The sequence below is a fragment of the Engystomops pustulosus genome, chromosome 2 (assembly GCF_040894005.1).
Source record: "Engystomops pustulosus chromosome 2, aEngPut4.maternal, whole genome shotgun sequence".
NCBI classification, from domain to species: Eukaryota; Metazoa; Chordata; class Amphibia; order Anura; family Leptodactylidae; genus Engystomops; species Engystomops pustulosus.
This window is the reverse complement of record NC_092412.1, coordinates 49,001,907-49,026,407: the sequence shown is the minus strand read 5'-3', so window position 1 is coordinate 49,026,407 and position 24,501 is coordinate 49,001,907. Positions and strand designations below refer to the sequence as shown.

At 40.5% G+C, this 24,501-nt stretch overlaps 1 protein-coding gene and 1 long non-coding RNA gene across 6 annotated transcripts in view; one reads left to right on the top strand and one right to left on the bottom strand.

Annotated features, from left to right (window-relative positions):
• LIMA1 (LIM domain and actin binding 1) overlaps positions 1 to 23,318 on the top strand; it is a 32,893-nt gene extending 9,575 nt beyond the window's left edge. For 3 of the 5 annotated variants that reach the window (XM_072134532.1, XM_072134530.1, XM_072134533.1), the window contains exons 4-11: positions 4,365 to 4,763; positions 10,409 to 10,505; positions 11,812 to 11,969; positions 14,590 to 14,688; positions 14,772 to 14,823; positions 15,927 to 16,030; positions 17,715 to 17,848; positions 20,152 to 23,318. In XM_072134532.1, coding sequence (XP_071990633.1) covers positions 4,365 to 4,763; positions 10,409 to 10,505; positions 11,812 to 11,969; positions 14,590 to 14,688; positions 14,772 to 14,823; positions 15,927 to 16,030; positions 17,715 to 17,848; positions 20,152 to 21,130 — 2,022 coding nt within the window. In that variant the 3' untranslated portion in view covers positions 21,131 to 23,318. Of the gene's footprint in view, positions 1 to 3,612; positions 3,688 to 4,364; positions 4,764 to 10,408; positions 10,506 to 11,811; positions 11,970 to 14,589; positions 14,689 to 14,771; positions 14,824 to 15,926; positions 16,031 to 17,714; positions 17,849 to 20,151 lie in introns of those variants that run through there. The other 2 variants (XM_072134534.1, XM_072134535.1) reach the window with 2 other exon arrangements.
• On the bottom strand, positions 4,489 to 6,811 carry LOC140117626 (uncharacterized). Its single transcript, XR_011853046.1, has 2 exons — positions 6,501 to 6,811; positions 4,489 to 4,958 (listed from the first exon to the last, which is right to left on the bottom strand). It is a non-coding gene; the product is annotated as an uncharacterized lncRNA (long non-coding RNA).
• Positions 23,319 to 24,501: the final 1,183 nt, after the last annotated feature.

The window sequence follows — 24,501 nt, the reverse complement described above, 5'->3', positions numbered from 1 at the left end:
TGAAAGACACTTTCACCATTGCCAGTTCTACTGCTTCTCGGCCTGCTCTCCTTAAAAAATACTTAGCTGTCCTAGAAATTTCCTAGTTGGGAATGGAGTACAGGTTATGCACTGGTTTTACTCTCAATAGTGGCCTCTTTTGTCATACAACCCCTATCATGAAAGCTGCCACTTTTGCAATGGTTGTCAAAAGTGTGTACATTAGAGTGTATGAAAACTGCAATTCTTCAGTTTGGCACAATGTTCAGCTTTCACATGGCCCTACTATGGTCAAATGTCAAAAACCTGTGCAAAACTCCACCAGCTGTCAAATGTATCAGCTTGGCACACATTTTGTGATGGGCTTAGAAAATCTGTCAGGTCTTGCTACCACCTCGCTGTCCTGTTTGTTATGGTGCAGATCCTCAATCCGCAGGATAGATGGTAAGTCTGCTTGCTGAAACGCCCACTGGAGGAGAGCATGTGACCCGCTACTTCCATTAATGTGTATTAGCGGGAAGGAGATATTCAAACACTTTTTCAGCTGTTGTACACTACATTTATTGGGGAATGGGACCCCATTCAGGCTGGTATCTTGACATCTGTTGAACACCATTTCATTTCTTAACTCAATTTCTGGACCATGTTTGATCTCATCTTTAGACTTCAAGACTAATTCAGCAGAATTAACACTGGGTGTTTTTTTTTTTTTTTTTTTTTTTTATAACCTATTATAAGGTTTCTTATATTCACTTGTCAGGTGACCATCCATGCCCTCGATGTTGAAAGCTTTTTGACCATTATGTGATTTCAACCATGCTAAATCTTTTGTAATCCTATTAATATTTTGGCTTTATTGATCTGACATTTATTTTTCTTCCCATATGATTAAACACTCCCCCCCCCCCCCCCCCCCCTTCGATTAGATTTTTGATTTGTATTGAATATAGAAAAAATTCAAGATGTGTTAAGAGAAATGAGAAATGCTTTGTAAGGCATGGTGGGCTAGCCTGTGTGAGCTTTTCAGGGTCTACAAAATGGTGTACAACCCTAATGTGAACGGAGTGTGAAAGCTTGCACTTGTATCAATTGTAATTATTTGAGAAATTTGAGGCTATCCTATGACATAATAGATGAAATCCCCTGATATGTGTTACTTTGAATGTCCGGTAGTTTCCCAGTACAGTGTTTTAATAAAGAAAGTGGAAACCCCCAAGCTTGTCAGTTCCAGGACCTTTGTATTTCTTGTCTTGAGAAATGGGCCTTTTCATCGGGATGCCAGTAATGCCCTAGAGCTGCTGAAAGCTAGATGAGGCCATTGTTGTACTGTATGTCTTTTTTCCTCTGATTAATCGCATGAGCACTTGAGCTCCTTGTGAGGAGAGGTGACAGACATTCCAGGGATGGACGGTGAGGAGTGAGTAAGCGGAGGGCCATGAGCTGTAATCCTGCCCAGATTGACTGATTGCTTTAGAAGTGGCGTTTTTCTTATCTGATAACATTCGACTTTAGCGAATAAGATTTTCCTCGTTAAGAAATGCTGACCTTTTTAACTCAGATTTGTTTGATTAAATTAGGGAAAAAAAACCTGAAAATAAAACATGGCTATAAACGCAAAACAAAGTAATATGAAACTAAAACCAAATGAGTAAAACATTGTGTTGATAAGATTGAGTCAGTTCTCATGTACTTGTGTCATTTGAGTCTAGGGAGATGTACAGAGTATAATATCTATACTAGAAAGACCAATCGTTCTATAAAAATATATATAATTTTTTTCTGGAATACATGAATTGAAGAATAAAATTCATGCTATATGTGCTTATGTATATAGGGACCAAAGCATAAAATTGCTTTTATGTCAAGTGGGCCATGTGCTGAAGATTTTAGGCAAATCATATTCCATAGTGCTTGATAAATCATGGGGGACATGTGTAGATAAAATATTACATAAGAGTAAAAACGCTCATTTGGAGCAATAGGATCATTGTCTGCATTGCTTTGTGCTTCGAGGGGAAACCTTTGATAATATTTAAGTGTGATTTATTTGTAGTGCACCATGGATAACTCAAATTCCAAGACAAAAAATCGGTGTGTCATAAGGCAAGATACAAAAACTACTTTATTAGATTAACAGTAACAATGTACAGAAAAACACACACAAGGTTAAAATCACTTAAAAGGTACAAAAAGTACATACAAAACATGCAAAGTTGGCTGCACAGGTAAGTATAGCCAACAACACCCCCTCACACTCTGAGTGAAGTATCTCAGGAATAATCAATGGTAACCTGACTCGGTGAGCTAGCTAGTCCCATAACTGGACAAAAGGCAAATGAAAAATCACGATATGCGGATAGCCAAATCCTACAGTAGGTCAAAATACATTACGCTATGCTCCACTCGGAACTATGTGGTTCCAGTCAGTCAAAAACAGGTCAAAAACGTAGCATCACAAGATAGCGGTCTTGTGATGCTACGTTTTTGACCTGTTTTTGACTGACTGGAACCACATAGTTCCGAGTGGAGCATAGCGTAATGTATTTTGACCTACTGTAGGATTTGGCTATCCGCATATCGTGATTTTTCATTTGCCTTTTGTCCAGTTATGGGACTAGCTAGCTCACAGAGTCAGGTTACCATTGATTATTCCTGAGATACTTCACTCAGAGTGTGAGGGGGTGTTGTTGGCTATACTTACCTGTGCAGCCAACTTTGCATGTTTTGTATGTACTTTTTGTACCTTTTAAGTGATTTTAACCTTGTGTGTTTTTCTGTACATTGTTACTGTTAATCTAATAAAGTAGTTTTTGTATCTTGCCTTATGACACACCGATTTTTTTTTTTTTTTTTTTTTTTTTTTTTTTTTTTTTTTTTTTTGTCTTGGAATTTGCGATATTGTTTATGGTGTGTCGGCTCTTATTATATGTGACTAGGCTGTGCTAGGTCATTTTTCTTGGCACCATGGATAACTCTTACAACAGCTTTTTACAGAGCTTTTTGCGTTTCTCCAATATTTAGTTACAGATGGTGATCCAAGGACCCTTTCAAAATATTTTTTTTCCCGGTTTATAGCTCAGTTTTTACTTTAGACCAGTGGTTCTCAACCTTTCCAATGCTGTGACCCCGCAATACAGTTCCTCATGCTGTGGTGACCCCAAACCATGCAACTAGCAGTAAAAACACAGTAAAATTGCAGCTCCGATGGCTTTAGGCAACCCCCGGTTTTGGTCGTTCGACCCCCACTGGGGTCCCGACCCACAGGTTGAGAACCACTGCTTTAGACTATAGTTCTGCCGGTTGGCAGTCTTTGCCATCAGTTTAGATTGCGGAACGGTATCTGTTCTATGAATGGTTACCATATGTAGCTCAAATTGGACATTGTAGAGTTGGACATTACTCACCAATAAGCAGTGCAAAAGCTTTTATTACTGTTCCTTTGCTATGGCTACGCTTTCTTGCGGGAGCAGCAGGGTTAAATTTTTTTTTTTTTTTTTTTTTTGAGGGTTCTTCCTATTCGTGTCTTTCACTGAACTTAAACATGGTGCTGTTTCTTTGGCATGTAATAAGGTGAGAGGGTTTAGGGTTACAATCCCGATATAGCTGCTAATCGCCTCTAATTCTTTAAAGCCTGGCAGCCTGTCACTGCGGCTACACTCCTGCTGAAAGCTCTACCAGGCAGAGGCCGCAGCCATGCACCGAAAACAGGTATATGGGCTCCTGGTTTTGGGCATCAATCCTAACACCCCCCCCCCCCCCCCTACCAATTTTTGCTTCTAGTTTTCTAATGAACTACACAGTGAAATCTCTTGCCCTCATTGTGGCAGGGCCCTTGCCATGCTCTACATCACTATCATGGGCTTCTCCTGTAATTGGGCATCTTGTTGATTGCACCCACCCTTTTATCTGCATGGCTTGATTAAAGCTGTCCTTGCTTGCTCATGGCACTGAATACAAATTGTATAATTGTTAAAAGTAACTTTTATAGTTTTGCATTTGGTTTTCTAGAAAATGTTCCTGTTGTCAGCATAAACAAGACTGAATCTGACTTTTCTCTCCCATTTCATGTCATGGCTTCTTCCTTGTTACATGAGTCACTTTCTCATAAATTTTTTTTTTGCCTTGTTCTTCCCATCTGTTTGCCCATATAAGGATATCCTTTTTTTTTTTTTTTTTTTTTTTTTTTTTTTCCCTTAAACTTCCTGCCTGATCATTCCTCCGCCTCTCATCCCCCCCTGGGCTAAATGCTTTTTTTTTCCCTATATGTGGCAAAGACAAAAAAAAAAACTAGTGAGCAGCTGTCTGGATGTGGATCTGCCGGAGACTTTTCTTTTCCTGACTTTAAGCAGCCACCTCCTTAATCATTCGCTTTATGTTCTTTCTAGAACACAGAAACTCTTCCATCCTCTTTTAATCGAGGGTCCCTGAGCGTGTTAAGGAAGAAGTGGGAGATCTCTGGTCCTGTTGCACGGACAGAAATTAAGCACAGTAGCAGCTTTGCCATAAGGCAGAGAGTCAGCAGCCCTAAGATAGAAACAGTCCCTGCTGACCGTCCTGAGATCGAAACCACCAAGATTCGCACTCCAGTGCAGGAACAAAGCCGCTTCCGCTATCCCAGTGCCTCGGAAATTCATTCTTCCTCCACTGAGGTTGAAAGCATGGAACAGGATTCGGAGACTACAACATTGGATGTCCCTGAACCTTCTCCAAAGATTGAGAAGTTTAATGTTCCTTTAACCAGCCTGAAGATGATGTTTGAGAAGGGTGAAGCTACCAACAATAAGGTAAGACTTGAGCAGAACCTGAGAGCAATCCTTCAATCCATTTAATCCCTCATTGCTTAGCAGTTGCTCTTCTGACAGCTGGACCACAGTCCCTCCAGTGTCATGTCCAGGCTCTTAGCCCTGGTGATCTGTGGATTCAACACTTGCCTTAAATTGCCAACCTTTTGTGAGCTCACGCAGCTGTCCATGGCTCTGCTGGAAGGAATGGAGGGGACTTTACCAAATTAGCTTATAGCATCTTAAAAACCTTCCCACTAGACTAATCCTATTTAGAGCCTCCCTTTTCTTTTGAACTAAAAGTCCCAGCAATATTTTTTTGCCATGTTGCCTCCGTGTTAGAACAGAAATGACTCCAGGGCATAATTCCCTTATCCCCCTTCTTGTGGTTTCTGTAACTACTCCAAGGAGATTATTCATTCTGTAGAACATCCATGTCTGCTGTAAACTTCCTCCTAATGGTAAAACAGATATGTCAGCACTTTGGAAATGAATCGGCACATGTGAGCCGCCTGTGATCAGGAAGCAGACTGAGTGTGAGCTCACTTTCTTTTCCTGTGTATTGGCTGAAAGTGTCTGTATAGACGTAATATACATTGTTTCCATATGTATACTTTGTTTCCACTCAAAGCTTTGTTCATATAGCACTTCAACATGGCTTGCTACATAAGTAACACTCCTAATATGTAATCCATCTTTTCCAAGACCCTGAGTAGTGAGCCTGTGAATTAATATGTAAGGGGAAAACTACTAGTGTAGTATCTAGTACAACTGGTTTCACAGCCCTGCTGATGTATTTTCGGACACCCAGCTTTTTCAGTTATAAATGTGCTAGATAAGGATTTTAAATGGGGGGAGCTGAACAGAGGTATATATTTATTTATTTATTTTTTATTTTTTTTATTTTTTTTTTGGATGCATGTATGTACTTGTTATAGATCTTCAGTCTCTGTATGAGCACCTTTTATAAAGGGAGAAGTTGGTGACAAATATGCATACGCTACCAAAGGGCACTCAGCCTTCTCCTGGTGTCGTATGTTTGGCCCAATTGTAGACCCCAGTGGTCAATGTAGATAAAAACCTGTCTGATTCAGCAGTTGTTGGTAGGGGAAATGTGCAAACAAGTTTTCCAGGGAGGGGTTTGGAAATCCATGCCTCTTCTAGCTACCTTTGTAAGGCAGCTCCATTAACATTAAGCATGACCCTCAGGAAGCCTTATGACATGATGTGGGATTAAAATCAAACCAGTATATCTATTCCACAAGGAACAGAGAATCCCAACTTGGCAGATGGTACACTGTTGAACCCTTGACCCAATTTATTGTAATGAAATAAGTTCACTTCATGCCAAATCTGTAGTTACACTAAAGGAGCCTTAAGATTTGTGGGGAAATCTGCCTTGTAATATAATAGCTTCCAAGTAATGTGGTTTGGAAAAAGTATTGTAGTCAATGCGTGTGTATCCCCCCTCTACCCATGCCGAAAGTGGTGCACAGGGCCAAAAATAAATCTATCACTTTACTGCAGCACCTTGCTAACCATAATGGACACCACAGAAACCCAGCCGACCCCATAATTGTCAGATCTTTTGGCCTCTGGCATTTCTACCCTATTGAGTCCACTTGTATCTTTAGTACAAAGGGAAGCTTGATGAAGAGAAAATTGCATTCATACATGTTGATATGTGTGACTAGTGCTGCTAGAGGTAACTGTAGATGTGAATGATAGTGTTCTGATTACCTTCTAATCTAGGAGAAAAACTTAAAAGTGAAAATGAAAGTTTGGGTCACTTCCCCTTTAAGTCAGCAGAGCCAATTCAGTAGGTGATTAACCAGATGTGGAGCGGTTCAAAGGTTAACTGGGCATAGCCTATTCCCAGCATGCCTGGGTCCTGATAAGATTCAATACACAGATAATTGTCAGGGTGCGTCTGCCTCTGCCTGGCAGGAAATTTAATCCATTGACTTGTGTATGCAGGCCTTTGTCCAGCAGCAGTGTGTGCCCTCCTTGTGGCCTTCTCTTCCTATCCCATTCTCTATCTCCAGGCTCTGGTTACAGTGCTTAGAGCTGCTATATATGAGGTCATAGACTGTAAATCCCCCCCCCCCCTCCCCCACCCGGGGTTTAACAGCAGGCATCTGAGCAGCACTGGAGATGCTTAACACTTTGTGTTCTTCCACACTGACTCATTGTTTCTTCATTGCTCAATTATAAAAGTGCAAAAAGAGCAGCATAATGGCACGGTGTCCATGAATGAGAACTGGCTTAATAGTGCCTTGTTTTTGCAGGACAAGGGGCAATTATGAGATAGAAAGATCTTGGGGCTGACAAATGACCAGCTCCAGTCCTCAATTTACACAGAAACACTCTATTGCACCCCATCACTGTAAGAGGTCAATATTTAGCATGGCGACAAGGATCAAGCTTTTGGGTTCCTGCTACTACATGGACCTTAAAGATTCATGTTGGGGTGCATTCACACATTCAGTTTTGCTGATGCAGTCTTTTTTTTTTTTTTTAAAAGTATTTATTTTTGCAGTTTTTGAATTTTTATACAAACATAATAAACAAAACCAGAAATCAAGATTGTCTGTCACATATTTCCTTCCCCCCAATACAGGATTATTATACAACAGCCATGGTAACAGTCAGGTTCTTACTGCGTTTCAAAACTACCTGAGGGATATTACATAGTAGATAACAGCAGGATACTGCAGCCAGACATCTTGATACAACACAAATAACTATTGACACGTAGACAATCAGTCACACACACACACACACACCAGCACGCTCAGTCTCCTTCATCATGGAGAGGAATATAAATCACATGTGATTATAAGGCTGTATGGGGAGTCGCGTGCTGATGCAGTCTTTAAAGCCAAAAGCAGTGGTGCATCAATATGGATGAGAACATGGAGGAAGATTAGCGCCTCTCCATTAGGTTTCACTACACTCCTGGTTTAAACATCAATGAGGAGATTTGCCAAATTACGCTGCATTTACGCGTGCGTTTTTGTAATTAGGCAAATCTCCTCTCCTGAGCTGCTCTGCATTTGAGAACACAAGCGTTAATGCAAAAAAACTCAAGGTGTGAACACTGCCAACGTCCGCAACATTCTTCCCCCTTTTTGTTTTGCTCATTCTGCAAAATTGGAAATGCACATCCCTAGTTGTTGCAGAAATGAATTTGTATCTGTGTCCGTATCGCGTTTGGATAAAGAAGATCGGTACAAATCCCATGCACTAAACTGGTAGTGTATTGCTGCAGGCTTTTTTGCTGTGGCCAACCTTGGTCATGGTCATTATCTCCTTAGCCTTGAAGGGGTTTTCCTTAGCTGCATTCTGAGGCCATGATATAGGCAGGAGTTACCTGCGATTTATGCACAAGCACCACATGTTTTGCATTAACGTAAACGCATATATAGTCGCTAGTATGGTAACTCCTCCATGTAGCAGTCGAATTAAGTTTAGTTAAGAGCAACTAAACTATCATGGGTGATCATGGTTTCACATCCACCCACCTGTAAAAGGTCTAGTTCAGGCACAGGAATGCAGAAATTTCGGATACCTGAATTCATACAAGGCTTTTTGTCTTTGTGGGTGTGTTTTGTGTCTGAGCGGCTTCATTTACAAACTGCTGAAATGTGGTATAGATTTCCATTTTGTTAGGTTGAATGTGCCTGGTACCATAGGTACAAGACAAGATGCAAGTTTCTCTGGAATGTGCATGTTGCCTGGTAAATGTAGGAATCTCTTGGGAGACGGTTCATTACTCATCTAGCATAACCAGTTACTTCCTGTATTTATTGGCCAGAGTTTCTGTATTCTGCTGGCGTTTTATACTTTTGAGGCAAAATCCTTTTGCACAGGAAAGTAATCTGTGCAGAAACTTCTTCATTATCGGGGTCGGCAAGGTTCAAGAGGTTCTCCCACCCAAATGATTCTGTATACCAGGGGTATGCCATCACTTGTGAGATAATGTTGCCACTTCTGACCGATCCCATTTTTGTTTTAAATTTAAAATGGGCAATTTAGCTAAATGTATATATGAATTTGGAGCTTCATGATGCCCATTTAACCAACTTGTAAACCAGATTTCTACAGACCTGATTTGTATCAGTTTTCCATAGACCTCTATTAATGTCTGCGAGCAATGAATACAGATCACTGTTATCCTTCTATGAAAGAAAGTGTTAGCCCCAAACTATGATACATGTGCCCCCATTAAGTTTCTTGAAGTTGGCCTACTTAATCATTGCAATGTATCTTAATTGTTTTCCCTTTGTAATACATGTGACAAGTTGCCTGTTTTTGGTCTCATTTTTGAGACCTTTTTGTGATTTCAACTTTTTGGTCCCAAATAGTAGCTTCCAAAAGTAAGTCGGGGACAAGCATGCTTTGTTTTGGCACTTATTAGGTTCAGGACCATTTTAAAGCTCACTAGTTGAAGAAACATCTGGGCTACTAAGATAAATACAGCACCCTGCATTAAATCCTTGAGGCAGCTAACTTTGGTACACGGCTTGGTTCTGCACCTAAATTTTTGCATCACTCCTATTGCTTTTTGTGTATGTCCCCCCAACGAGAACTTTTTATAAATTGAATAATTTTATTGTCAACTTTTAAAGGGAACCTGACACCACATTTTTCACAATTACAGATAGTTACTAGGGCTCTAAAGAAATCTGCCACTATCTGACCCCCTTCTTTTAGCTAAAAATGTATTTCCCTCCAATCACCACAAAATCAATTATGAACTTGCTTGGTATCTAGTGAGTCGAAGGGTGTGGCCTAATGTCATGTGACCAGGGTGACATCACAGGGTCACAGGGCCTTTAGCCTCTTAACATTGGCAAACTGTAGCCCATGCACATATCTGACCCACATAAAAAAAAATCGCAGTAGCCTGCATGGACCTCGACTTCTCTCTATGCAGGCTGCTATGATTTGATGATATATGCTTGGTGTGCAATTTTCTAATGTTAGAAGGGTAAAGGACCTGGGATTTTGTCATATGACATTTAATATAGGAATCTGAGGGGAACAATTTTTAGTTAAAAGGGTGTTGGTTTGTTTCTACTGCTCTATGGGAACCTGCCACTAGCTGTATTTTTAATGTGTCGACAGGTTCCCTTTTTGAACCCAGCGGACCCATTTTAAGCAACCCCCTTTGTGTAAAACCTAAAGAGATTTGCCCATTTTGCTGCATTTAGGGTTTTTTTTTGGACAAATCTCCTCTCCATCTGAGCTGCTCTGCATTTGAAAACGCAAGCATTAATCCAAAAAAAACTCGAGGTGTGAACACAGCAGGGGACAAGTGCCTAGTCACAGAGCACAAGGCATTGAATGTACTATATAGCATATAATTTTTATTTTCCTGTAAAACATTTTTATACAAACTTTGGCATATGTTCTATGCTCTGGGGGTGCTAAAATGGGTCTCCTTTAAACACTATATATTAATCTACAAAAAACAAAGGGTTTTTTTGTTTTTGTTTTTTTTTTTTGCTATCCTCAACTTGAAGGTATTTGTATAACATCACTTTTAGATCAAATGGGGATGGGCTGTCATGTTTTTCTATGCATCTCTTTTTAATATTTGACTAACTTTTTTTTTTTTTTTTTTTCCCCCTCAATGGCTAAAGCATTCCCAACGTGAACCAGGCAAAATAAATGTTGGGAGGTTGAACGCTGAAAATCATCTTGCAAATGAAGACTTAGATGCCTGCTTCTCTGAGAAAAGTAAGGGTGTGTGGTGTGTGGTGTGTGGTGTGTGGTGTGTGGTGTGTGGTGTGTGGTGTGTGGTGTGTGGTGTGTGGTGTGTGGTGTGTGGTGTGTGGTGTGTGGTGTGTGGTGTGTGGTGTGTGGTGTGTGGTGTGTGGTGTGTGGTGTGTGGTGTGTGGTGTGTGGTGTGTGGTGGTGTGTGGGTGTGGTGGTGTGTGGGTGTGGTGGTGTGTGGGTGTGTGGTGGTGTGTGGTGTGTGGTGGTGTGTGGTGTGTGTGTGGTGTGTGTGTGTGTGGGTGTGGTGTGTGGGTGTGTGGGTGTGGTGTGGTGTGTGTGTGTGTGTGTGGTGTGTGTGTGTGTGTGGTTTCCACAATTTTTTTTTTTTGTGTATATAAATTTTATTTTTTTTTTTTTTTATATACTCTGAACTGAAACTCAATATTTCAGTGTTTTGTGCACTGTTTTTAAGCCTGGAATAGTCTTCTGGCCAGTATGATCTTCTGACAATGGGATTTATTGGTGAATAGACCAACGTAAAGTTATATTTAGTGAAAGATATATCAGTAGTGTCTGGTTGCCATGGGCAACGCTTTGAGGACTTTGAGATTATAAGCCAATGACACATTCCGAAACTTTTTGGCTTGGATCCAGAATATATGGAGTTGGTTGAGAACTTGTCATCCACCAATTTCAATGTACAACACCTTAATTCTATATAAAATGTTATGTAGCTTTAATTAGATTTAATAATGAGCATGCAGGGTGCCTTGATTTCTTCTGGTGCTATTTGACTTGCATATTGGATGCTCCCTGGCATAACCCTCTCATATGAGTGTCTCTGCGTAATACTGCAGTTCTGTGCCATGTACCATGGGTTTACCAACACATGGAGTTTCTTGTATAATCATTGATTTGTGACTCGTTCACATTCAAGTTTAATAACAGGTTTTGACTAGAGGTGAGCTGACCCTTTTTGGCTGCGTGACTTGGACGTATTGCCGGCCGAACAGCCGATTCTGCAAACTGACGTCCCTAGCTGTAAATTGACGGGGGTGTCCTCCTAGCCAATCAAAGACATTGCTAGGGGCGTCAATTTGCTAGATTCATTTTGGGTTGCATGGCCGAACGGGAACATCTGGTGATTCCTGATCTTATCTTATGACCATGTTCTAACTGGTATAACCACTGGGGGAGATGGCAATGGTTTATTGACTGTGGTGGCTAGGTTAGTTCAACTCCATTGAACAGTAGAGCAATCTTGATAAGTTTAAGATATATATTTATTTATATTTTTTTTTATTTATTTTTTTTTTATCTTGCTTAGGTCACTCTTCCATTGGCTCACCTGACAGCAGTCCTGGTAAAGTCACATCTCAGACAAGTCTTGAAATCTCGCATGTCCTGGAAACCACCTCTCTTAAAGACAGAATGGCTAAATACCAAGCTGCACTGAGCAAGCAGACCAAGCCTGCCTCTCCTACGGTAAATCTTGATGTTTATACATTAGATGTGCTAAAACACTTTGTCACATGGGTGTTAAGTAACAAATATTCTCCATGAAGGAGGTTTCCTGCAAGCAATAATTACCCGCTTTTCTCAGCAGCTGTATCTACAGTGATCATTTGACTAATAGTCTGAGTCCTCTGTACACTTGGAGGCTTTGTGGGTTTACTGCTACTGAAAAGCAGAACATCCTGTTACTGATGGAAATTTAAGACTACCTGATAATGGAAAGAGGAGCCAAAACTATTTGTGGAATGAGGGGGAAAAAGTTCAGCTATAGTGTCCTTGCGTGTAATTGTACTGTGCATTATATATTGTTGGTATCTGGTTATAACTGATATTCAGCCAAGTGTAGTAGTGTCGTTTTTTTTTTTTGTTTTTTTTTTTGGTCGAATGTTTGCGGATCATTACCACAACTCCTATGATGTGTTTATTACAACTCTGCTTCAAGACGTACCTCTAGTATCAAAGGATGCAAAAATTTATTTTTCTATACTATGAAATATATAGCACCTATTACTCCCAGACAATTGATATCTCAATTTTCATATCTGCTGGGCAGTACCAGTCCAGGGCCACTGAGCAGGTAGAGGAGCCATATTAGTATAGTTTAACCTGTAGTTTCAGAAATCAATGTCCATACCATCATATGGGCGGTCCGTTGCTGGAGATGACAGATGCCATCAAATTAGAGAATTGACTATGATGGGGAACTAGACATATCCAGTTGTACCATAATTGGCAGAGTAATGCATATTAAAGGAGTTTGGGTCATAAGGGTTACCATCATTGACTCCTTAAATTATTGCAGTGCTGTGCACAGGGATTACATATGGCTCGGTCTGGATCACATTCCAGGAAATCTGATAGGAAATTCTCTTCCTGCTGACCTGCATTTATTACCCAGCTTAATGAACATGGCAGTTTAACTTATTTGTCTATTCATTTGTCATCATGCCACTTGTGCGGAAATCTGTATATCGCCAGGGCATGTGTCCTGTCGCTCCCAGTGTGGGGCTGGATACATCCGATCACAAATGAGTGACTCAACAGGACGTAGGGCCCAGCGACTTCCTCTGTATGTTTTGCCTAGGGATCTCTCGCCATTGTACTGTTACTAAGTAATGACTTGTCATGCAGAGAAACCAGTCTGACCACTTCTGCTGGAACAGATCTGCCAGCTCCTCGCCTTTTACTCATCAGCCGTATCCTCTGCCATCTAGACTCTGCATGCTATAGTTCCATAGATGTTTCCATCCTATACACTTAATTGTATTTAACATAGGGAAAGCAGAATGATGTAATATTGAGGATGCAGGTAAATGCAGAACAAACAATACAACCCCGCCTTACATTCACTTGTGACGTTAAAAATGAAAATTAAGCCTTATAATGGTAGCAAATCCTAAAGACCCCAAATGGCCATCTCTAACAGGATGATATTTAGGGATGCAAATTGGGGAGGAGCCTGGTTGTAGGCATACACTGACAGTGAGTCGTGCTCCTCCCTTCAGGTCCTGTACCATACATTATTCAATGAATTGTCTGTGGCTGGAGTGTTCCTTTTAAGCTGGAATTCTGTGGGGTCTCGTTTTAAAGCTGAATCCTCAATATTTCATAGAAATAATTTTCTAGTTTAAAGCGTGACACACACCTTGGTGCATGGAGTAGGCAACTTGTTATGAGGTCCCCCCCCCCCCCCCCCCATATTCTGCCATATATTTTAAATTGAGCCGATCGCATGTTTGAGCACTGCTAGACAGATTGCAATATTCACGATCTTGTATAACAATGCACCAAAACATGGATATGAAACTTATTGCACACCCCATGGATTATATGCCAGCCCATGTATTATTTATTTTATTTTTTTTAATTTATTTTTTTTTTTAAACCAGATGAAATAAAAGAAATGGTGCTGGAATTAAAATCTCTCTTCCTCCTTGCAGATTGTGGAAAAAGACTTGGTATAAGTTATTATGGGCTAGGGAGTCCAGTTTGTGACCCTACTTGGTGATTGATGTCTGTGTGGTTGACAACGTGTTTGCGCACACTGGACACCTGAGAACCTTTTTGTTCTCTTGGTAATTTATGTTGAATCTTTTCTAGTAAATCTGTATTCTGTTCAGCCTTATAACATGCTACGTGTATACGTGTTCAGCCTTATAACATGCTACGTGTATACGTGTTCAGCCTTATAACATGCTGCCTGTACCTGCAGAAGGTGTCTTTCCTCAGAAAGTGGCTTTGTGCTATGTACCATTTTACAAGCTCCTCCTGCTCTAGAACATGCTGCCTGCACTTGCAATGCATGTAGTGCACAGAATGGTCCTGTCAGCATCTTTAATCTGCCCAATCATTTGCATCAGAAATGGAGTGTGGTGACCACCTTTTTCTTTTGGATGTAAGCTGTTATATCTTGGACACCACTTATGCAGAGTACACGTTGGGACACGTTGCACCGTGTTTTCATATTTACTTTGCATATTTAGCCGCCTAGCTCCTTGGATTCGTATGGTTCAGCCTATTGGTAGGATGGTTGTTGACACAGCTGTTTCCTCTTCGGACTTTACAGTAAATTTTCTCTCTACTTCTGTAGCATGACATGAAAGCGATTTGGAACGACATGAAATCGGAGCAGAAGGAAAATGTTCCACCTAGTCCAGCACGCTCCAGCTCTTCTGTTGAGAGTGAAAAGGTAAGAGCCTTATTCAGAGAATGGACACCATTCTTTATCAGCATGTTTGTTTTTAATATGTTGTGCCTTTTCAATTTTTGTAGAGATCTGTGACTGAAAACAGTCCTACACCCCGGAGCCTGCCCGATAGCAATGGTAAGTTTTACAGGCAGTAAAGCCTCTTTTTAACTGTGTGTGTTACACAAATTGCATCTTGTGGATAATATTCAGGACAATCATTTAATAGCGTGTATAGTGTAGCCAGGGTTGTATGGTACCATTTTGGGTGCAGTTCACAAGTCTTCAGTAATTGGCATTGGTAACTGTAAGCTGAAACTTGATTGCTGCTCATAATAACTGAATGGGGATGTAACCTTGGCCTTTGTGCCCGTAGAAAATTACCTTCACAGTATGGGTCTTGCTGATTTTATTTGGCCTATAATAAAAGTAAGATAGGAAGATTTGCAATAGTTCTGTATGTCAGCAATTCTGGCTCCCTTGAACTAATGCAAAAAAAATAAAATTTAACAAATGTAATGAGAGATGTGAACTGCCCCTACAATGCTTTTTTCGGGGGAACTATACTGATGGCCTTTCACTAATGTCCTCTCAATATGGCGTCAATACTGAGAAGCCAGAAGATTGTTGTAATGTTTTTTGTCCTTTATTTCTATATAGATCTATCCTTGTCCAGAGTATCAGAATAGATACTCTGGGGGTTAGTTATTCTATGCCAGGTCTGGTCTGGTGTTGAATTGTGCTCTTGTTTGCGCCTGTTTAGGACTGTAGTAGTGCAGGCTTTAATTAGTGCACAGGGACAGGAAGGCCCAAGTTGGTCCACTCCACCACCAAGCCCACCCAGCAATGCCCCAGGTATTGCCATTATTTTATGGCTTGTATGCCAAAAAAGTGTTGGATTTCATTGTTAAATAAAAATTTGCCCTTGGGCACCTATCTGTCAATGAAGAACTGAGAAATTCTCAGGCCTGACAATTGCTACTACTCTTCTTGCTTGACTGTACAGAGACTGGTACTGCTAGGTTTGGACCACCGTGCCTCCTCCTGGTTCTGCCATAAGGAAAATTGTACTTTTTTTTTTTTTTTTTTTTTTTAGCACTCCCATTTGTTGAATCCGTATTGTGATTTTTAAGGTCTGAGCCCTAAGGTGACTACTGGATCGACTCCAGATGTACTGTCGGGTTTTACATTCTTTTTGTGGTAGTGATGCATTTAATAATGCACATATCTTTTATTTGCAGGAAAAACCGAGGAGGAGGTCCAAAGACCCAGCACTTCTCCTGGTTATAACCCACAAACAAGAGCTCTAAACCAGCTGGAGAGTACTCCTTCCAAAATCCTTAAGGTAAGTGGCTCATCTGCAAAAGGGTGACTGGAACACTGCCCTTGGTGTCATAGTTGCTGACCAGCTGGATTGGGGGTGCACTGATGTGCAGCACATTAGATGTGAATTTGCAGTATAGAATAGGGGTTTGTCTAGGTTTGTAAAATTATGATTTGTACTGGTCTTTGTTCATTTTGGTGGTAAGCGGCTCAGTGCTGCACCCCTCAGTCTAGCAATTTGGCCAATAACTAAAACTTTGACAATTTAAAGTTCTTAAAGGGTACCTGTCTCCATGAATGTAATTTTATTTTTTGCCGGTGACTGGTTCCAATTGCCTTTGCTATGCCAAATTTTATAAAATGGCTACATTCTGAATCATTTAAGTAGTTTATAAAAGTTTTTATTTTGCGTTGCCTGACTCCCTGCCAGCAGCATGTGGGGGAATCCCAGTTAGTGGGAGCAGCAGCATGTGTGTGCCTGTATCTTCTCATACATTCTTGCTCTACTCCACACCATTCCTCACCTGCCTGCTTCATACACATGATGGGGTCATAGGGAATGAGCTGCAGGAGAAGAGACGGGCACACACAGGCTGTGGCTGCCCCCTCCCACGGGGACTCCACATGCTTCTGACAGGGAGCTGGTTGATGTATAATAAACGCTTAACTACTTTAGTTTTATTTCAGGAGTTTAATTACTAAGGGTGGACATTAGACTCTGAGGAATATACCTGTACTGTACCCATCCTCTGAATACTTTGCAGGTCCCTTGGATAGACTTCAGCAAAATGTTACCCACTTGCTAGTCAACTTGCAAAGCTGTTTCAAACCTGTTACTAGAATAAAATATTCATTAGGAATTCTGAAAGGCTAATGAATAATTACAATGGGAATCCCCGTTTTTAGAATTTCCCTTTAGAATAACCCTTGTTTCACTGTAGATTCCTCCTTAGATTTAGGAAAAACCTATTTAACTAATAAGGCAGAATCTGTTAGATTGTAACAATCCAGACTTGTGCTTATTGTTAAATGGCTTATTTTCTGTGGCATTTAGATAATTTCCCAGTATGAATTATAAGTGTATGGAAATTGTGCAATTAACTACAAAAGAGACCATTGTATACATTATCTATGTTAATGTGACTTCCTCAGTTTTAGTTTCCTCTTAAACCATAAACTATTTGACGGCTTCTTATTTCTCTTCCAGCTTCTGTGTCCTGACTTCTATTCGCTCCTGTCCTCTTCTTCTTTCCTTGTAGTCTGGGTACTGCAGTGGTATAGGCAGCTTGTACAACCTTGTCTCTGTACGTGACTTTTCCATGCTGCGTTCTTGCATTCACCCATAGAATTTAATGAGGCCTAGGCCATAATTAATTCAGAAGTCACATGAGAATGCTTTGTTCAGTGCATGTTGCTGCCCAAGCATGAAAGCTATACATACAGGAGGATTCTAGCACCACAGGATGTCATTAGTGAACATGCTTAGAACTCATCAGTTTTCTGTATAGGGCATGGACAGTCCAGCATGAGTTTTTTGTTACTTTTGCTTTAAATCTTCTTGCTGCTCTTCCTTTCTTTTTTGAAGCTTTTTCCGTCTTGTTCAATCTTTTTGCAGTATTGAGTGGCTCATTGTACAGTAGGTAAATTGCATATTTGAGCAATTTATACTTAATTAGCTTTAATGTTTTCTTTTGCACTCTGAACAGAAGTTTCAACCTCCTCCAAGAGAGATCTGCTTTGGGTGTCAGAAGACAGTTTACCCTATGGAACGTCTCTTTGCCAACCAGCAAGTGTATCACAATGCCTGCTTCCGCTGTCACCACTGCTCCACTAAGCTCAGGTAGATTATTGGGATGGGTTTGGGTTTCTGAACACGTAGGGAAGTTGTTCTTGTATGAATTTGACTCTCAGGGTTTGCTGTGTCCGACAGCATTTTAATGGACTGTGAGTTCGCCCTGGGAGTTGTTGTATCACCTGCGCTTCTTCGTCTTGCCCCGGTTTGTACCGGTGACTAATGGAATTGGTCTTTATTTTCTGTTTTCTACAATAAGTCATATATTTCCTTTCCATTACACTCCTTTATGGGACAATTTTTATTTTGCCCTCTGCGAGAACAGAAGTTGTCTTAATTTGGGTAAACAGGGTGACAATAAAACTATTATATTCTCTAGGCTTAATTCCTAGTAAGGCCTTATCTATAACAAAAAACTTGTGAATGTTGTTTGTGTGCTTAAAGGGAACCTGTCACCAGGGACCTCATTGTCACTACAGACATGCGCGATTCAGCCTTCTCTAAGCATTTGCATTACAATATAATTGTGTTGCAAATTACCTTGCACCCTGACAAAATCCTCAGCCCCGACCTTTGTGCTCCTCAGGAGCTGTAAAAGAGCACACAGGTGTGGGGGCTTAGAGCTGAAGAGTGAGCAGCCCAGACAAGTCACATGGTGGATTTTGAAATTCATACAAGCCAAAGCCAACCTCCGCTTTTTTTTTTTTTTTTGTCTGATTTTGTCAGGATGGAAGGTGAGTTATAATACACAATTATGCTTGGAGAAGGTGCAAAGACATATTTGAATTGCAATTGTAATGGACTTCTGCGACCTGTATTTAGAAAATGAGGTCCCTGGTAATGGGTTCCCTTTAATGTCACATTTTCCCACCACAAACTTTGTGCTTATTTACAGACATTGAGCAATTGTATTACTATGGCAAGTTATTCCTTAATCTTGGTTTAAGTTCTAGAGAACTCTCCATAATGTCTAAATCTTGGTGATGGATAAATTGTTCTGGTTTACCTTGGCTTTCATCTGCAGTGCTCTTTAGAAATTGTGCTGGACTTATTCTCCTCCCTTCCCCCTCTTCATTGCCAAGATCAAGACTCGTTGGTAAATGCTGGTAAAGAAAAATCTCACTTGACAGCATTGCATGTCTGTATCACCCCTAAATTGCACTCAAATGATAAGATGTAACTGCAGTAGTGGCTACAGCTTACTATTTGTCAAAGACTACTTTTAGTTTAAGGTATTGAGCTGTGATCACTGTGTGATGCACCCATAAAGCTTCTAAGGCCAGTGCATGCTGCCAATGTGGGAAATTGATTAAAAACCTCAATGGTTTTTGTTTTTTTGCTTTGCCCAAATGTTACTTTACACTTATTAGGTTTAAAAAAATTCACTTGCAAATTTTAAGCATTCTGGAGCTGCTTATTGTGTACATGAATGTTTCCCTGGAAGTTATGCAGATCTTCTCTAAAGCTCAGTTCACACCTGAGTCTTGGTCTCATGTTATGCTCTTCAATAATGAATGGGTGTAATAGAAATGTAACAAGGAGGGCAAATTAATAATTTTGTCCCCACCCCCCAAGAATATCATGTAAGGAAGGTTAACTTCTCTCAAGCAACTGTTATTTAAGACATAAATTATAGATTGCTATCTAAAGGTGGCCACACTTCTGGAATTTGTATGACCGCTTCTTAAAAAAAATGCATGCTGGGGTGTATATGTTCTCACTGGAGAATACTTTGTTGGACAGCCTGACAGCGACTTAGATTTCCTCACTCCCAACCTTGTCTTCTCAAGAAAGATAAGTTCCCCTGTATGTAAAGTGAATCCTTAGAATCCCTCATGCATGTTAGCTGGTATTCTGTTCATCCAATGTGTGTGGCTACTTTTAGAGATGATCCTGTGATGGATATATTATGCGAATCCATGAGGTGGAACTTGTATTAGTCCAGATCTTAAACCTAGTGTAGTGTAAAATCGCTGATCGGGAAGAGCGCCTTGGATAAATGCACAAATTCTCATATAATGAATAGGCTATACAATAGAAAAAATGGGAATACCCCTCAACTGTTGTTCATACTGTAATTAGTATTAGCTAATTCTGGTACAGAATTGAGAATACGGTTGATCGGCAGACTTCAGTATGCCTCTCCATGGCCACCCTATATGATTGACTGAATTATTGTAAAACTAAAACCTTATCAAAGTATTGTATCTAAACTGACTTAAAGCACCTATTAATTTAAACTTTAGCTTTATGAACAAATTGCATGATAAGTTGCTTGATGACGTTATTTATAGTCTGGCTGGCTGAGTTTTGCTTCTGAAAAGTAATATATAATCTGTTTTCTTCACCAGTCTTGGAAGCTATGCCTCACTCCATGGAAATGCCTACTGCAAGCCTCACTTTAACCAACTCTTCAAGTCAAAGGGGAACTATGATGAAGGTTTTGGGCACAAACCACACAAAGAATTGTGGGAGGGCAAGAAAGAGGACAGTGAGAACAGAGAGAATGTTGTTCAACAGAGTAATACCACTGGAGACCCTGGCAGCCCTGTAGTAGAAGAGGCACCAATTGCCAAAGTCGGTGTCTTGGCTGCATCCATGGAAGCCAAGTCTGCAATTAATGCACATGATCAAGAAAAAAAAGTTGAAACCAAAAGGCTAAGAGTTGCTTGGCCGCCACCAATGGAATCATCCGGCTCAGGTAATGCTCTGGAAGAAAACATTAAAGTGTTCAAGCCCAAGTGGCCACCAAGCGACGAACACGTAAAAACCGAAAATGAGGAAGATTCTGACCTTAAAAAGCTTAGGAGAAGTTCCTCACTTAAAGAGCGTAGCCGTCCTTTCATGCTTAGTGTAGCAAAACCAGTTGTCGCCAAAAGCAAGAGAGAGCCAGAAAGTCCAACTGAGTTATCACCAGTATTACGAAAGCGTGATTCTGTAAAAGCAGAGGAGGATTTGGACGAGGTACAAAGTAAGGAATCTGAGGATGAAAAACCCAAAACTACCATAGACCAGCATGAAACATTGCTCATAACCCCTAAAGCCAAGGCTGACACTCCTTCAAGTACTGAAGATCGGAGTTTCTTAGAAAACGGGGATGATTCTGAAACTGAGGTTCCCAACCAGGAACTCTCCCCAGAGGAATCGACCCATTCCAGATACTCAAGCACGGAAGATCTAGTGCCCAAGGAGCTTTCTCCAACTCTGAATCGAAGATCCCAAGACAATGGATACTTTGAGGGAGAAGATGTAGAGGAACTGAGCGTAGAAGAACAGATCAAAAGAAATCGTTATTACGACGATGATGATGATGAGGAAGAGGATGATTAAACATGAAATTTGAGAAGATGGTTTTAAGCTGTTCATGGCTCAGCCTTAATGTCCCTTTAAAACTGATTTCATGTTGTAACTAGTGTAAAGACCCATTTTAAAGATTTTCCCACCTACTTGTCAATATTCATTGTTCTTCAGAAACTACAATTATAGAATGCTGTGATTTGCTTTAGAACAAGATCCCAGTTTTGTTGCATCTAGAAATCAATCTCTTGAGTTTAGGAGATCACCTTATAAGTTTGCAGAGTAATAGGGATGTGTAGCACTTTGTAGTACAGTTAAGGTATCCCTATAAAAAATCTGCCTTCATACTGCCAATAAGATAAGCCTAATAGCTGTTCATTACTTACACACAGCCTGCTGGTGGCTACATGCAGTGTACATTTCTGGCCCCTCTTGTATAATGCCCTGCGGCAAATTGTGGGATACTCGCCAATGTGTTGCCTTTATCGATTTCCACTGAGGAAGGTACACTTATTTTAAGGGGGTTTACATAATTTTATACTAATCTCCCATACAAGAAATGGTATGATGAAACTAAGCTTGGTTCTTCAATGTTGTCGTATATGTATTCATGTTATCGCTGTAGCCAATGAATAGCCATTGATTGGTTGCAGCATTTACATTGATGTCATTGCGGCAGAATCCCCTGGGACTGCCGGATCAGTTTACAGGTATAAGGGGGACATTGATTAATTTTTTTTGTATACCATTCATTGCTGTTTTTTGTAGTTATTCTCAAAAGGAAACTTTTTGGTGGTTTTGTCCTTCATCTACTTCCTTCAACAGGGAAATGACTGGAAAAATGTTATAATAGGATATATTGTACACAAAGTTTTTCTTATTCATAAGGTGTAGGGCTATAGCGATGTATAGTTTTTAAGTGGCATAAGATTATAAGGCCAACTTTTGATGCTACCAGTTTTAGAAATGGTATTTTGCACACATCTATCCCCACGCTATAACATTCCAGAGTTTGGTGCCATCTTACCTGGCATGGCAGGAGGAAAGCCTAGGGGGTGCTCATTTCCAAGGAAACCCCAATTCTTTGTTTTGCACATTAGGAAAAGCATAAATGTGATATTTTTAACTGGCAGAAGCGGTGTTCATGTCTAGACATTTTATATAGAGTATATGGTTGTTCAAAGGCAGCATCTTCAGATTTACAATTCCTCTTCATTTTAGGTGCTTTTTGTGAATAAACTAGTATTTCAGGCCCAATATACACTTTATTCCTCCGGGGGAAAAAAACTTAATAAACTTAAACCTATTCATGACCTGGAAGAAAACAACCAAAGTCCTGATGTTTAGAATGGTTGGTTTGTTTAAAGGGGCTCTCCAGGATTAGAAAAAAGATTTTATTGTAGACATGGTCTCTCCTCTGTCCATGTTGTATAGCTCTACACTAGGCTGCAGATCATGAGTGGTTCGGTTTCACAAAGAATAGAGCCTTGGTTTTTTTTTCTAATCTGTACCACCCCTTTAAATCTAGTGTTCACCCCAATGTGGGTCATAAAGTGCAATGTGCTGCTTCTTTAGTGTCCTCTGCAAAAGCAAAACACAAATGTGCTAAAATCTTGGTGAAGAGGAGTTGAATCTGTAGTCGTGAGGATACTGTCTGCCCATTTGGGGTTTAAAGGACACCATTTCTGGTTTTCGGGCTAGAATCCCCCTAGTTTAAGTATCATTTCATAAGATTGTTGCCTCGTTTGTGTATAGAGAACATTTTGTAGTAGGACCAAGTTATGTTACATTTTGCACTGGAAGCAAATGTCTGAACTATGCAATATACTGAATACTTGTACATTCCTGTTATACCGCTGATGAATGTATCGGAGACTTGATCAGGATCATCGGAGACTCTTTACATGGAGATGTGGTTTTTATATTGAGTTTTGCAGCTTGGGTGAGCATGAATCCAGTATAGATCTGTCACTACAAGAAGTATCTGGAGAGAAAGTGGTATGTCCCAGTTCAGGAACACTACACTATTATAGGCTATAGTATTTTAGAGGGCTGTGTATGTTTTTTATGTGGCTGATTTTATCCTTTCCTTTCTGGTTTTTATACATGATGCAGCGTTTTCTGACTTGCTGAATGAGTTAAAGTTGGTACTTTATTTTTTAAAGAAGTTGTAATATATTTGCTTCCCAACCAATCTGACAATAAAGAGATTTTTATTCAAGTTTGTGTGTTCTGATTGTTTGGTAACACATGAAATGCTTCTATTTAGGGGATGTAAGTATGACTAAACTTGCTGACATTGCAAAGATATATCTGGAGCAGTTCAATATATGTAAATGATACTGACTTAGGCCCCATTCACACTACCGTTTTGGGGGGGGGGGGGGTCGTATGTATGGCCGCAAGCTTGTGGTTGTACACGTGGCCGCACAGAGCGATATGTGGCTCCATACAAGGGGGCACCCCTACATTGATATGGTCACCCTTCCTCCTCTCCTTGGCGCCGGACATGTGCCTGCTCGACTACGGCTGGGCGGTCAAATGTTTGTGTATGTTGCATTACTACTGCCTGTTTAACACATTAAATCTAGACATAACTTGCTAACGGCTCATTCACATGAATGTAATGGGGACCATTATGCGGCAGAGCCATTTGTGGCCACATATCGGTCCCATTGACGCCCATGGCCCCGGTCACTGTGTAGTGAGCACACGTTGTCTATTTGCACGGTGAAATATAAGTCATGTCCTATGTTACGGCACCGGCCACTCTTCTCAATGGAAAGGGCATGGGCGAACAGTGGTCACCCCTCTCCAGCGCGTGGCTGTGTGTTCCCCTGGGCGACCAGGTGTTGTGTGACTGTACCCAAAGTTATAAGTAGAAATATAGTCAACTCCAATTGGAGAGCCTGCAGCTTTACATGGCCATGGCAAAATACTTCAGGCAAACGATATCTTCACACGTAGTGTAATGGCTGCAGCATTTACCCCAGTGTTGGTTACACATACATCAGTAACCACATAAATCTCTTGATTTCTCATGCAATTTATGCTGCAATTTTGCCGCAGCAGGGGGTGACGCTCAAGAGTTGCACTGCATTTCCTGCTATGAACTGCAGCAAAAAACTTTTTTTTTTTTTTTTTTGCCATGCTATTGCTACATATCCCATGTTACCACTTGGAAGTTGTTGTAGGAAGGTTTATTTATCTAGTGGTCAGACCAGGTTACGGCAAGTCTGCTCCTATAGATTTGCATGTGCAGTGACTCTAAACCTCTAATGTCTGCTGGTGAGGGGAGCTGATTTATGGATTTCTAGTTGATAGACTGCCACCAATCCAATAATACTAATAACCTTTCCTTCTGATAGGTCATCAATGTGTTTTTTTTTTCGTTTTTTTTTTTT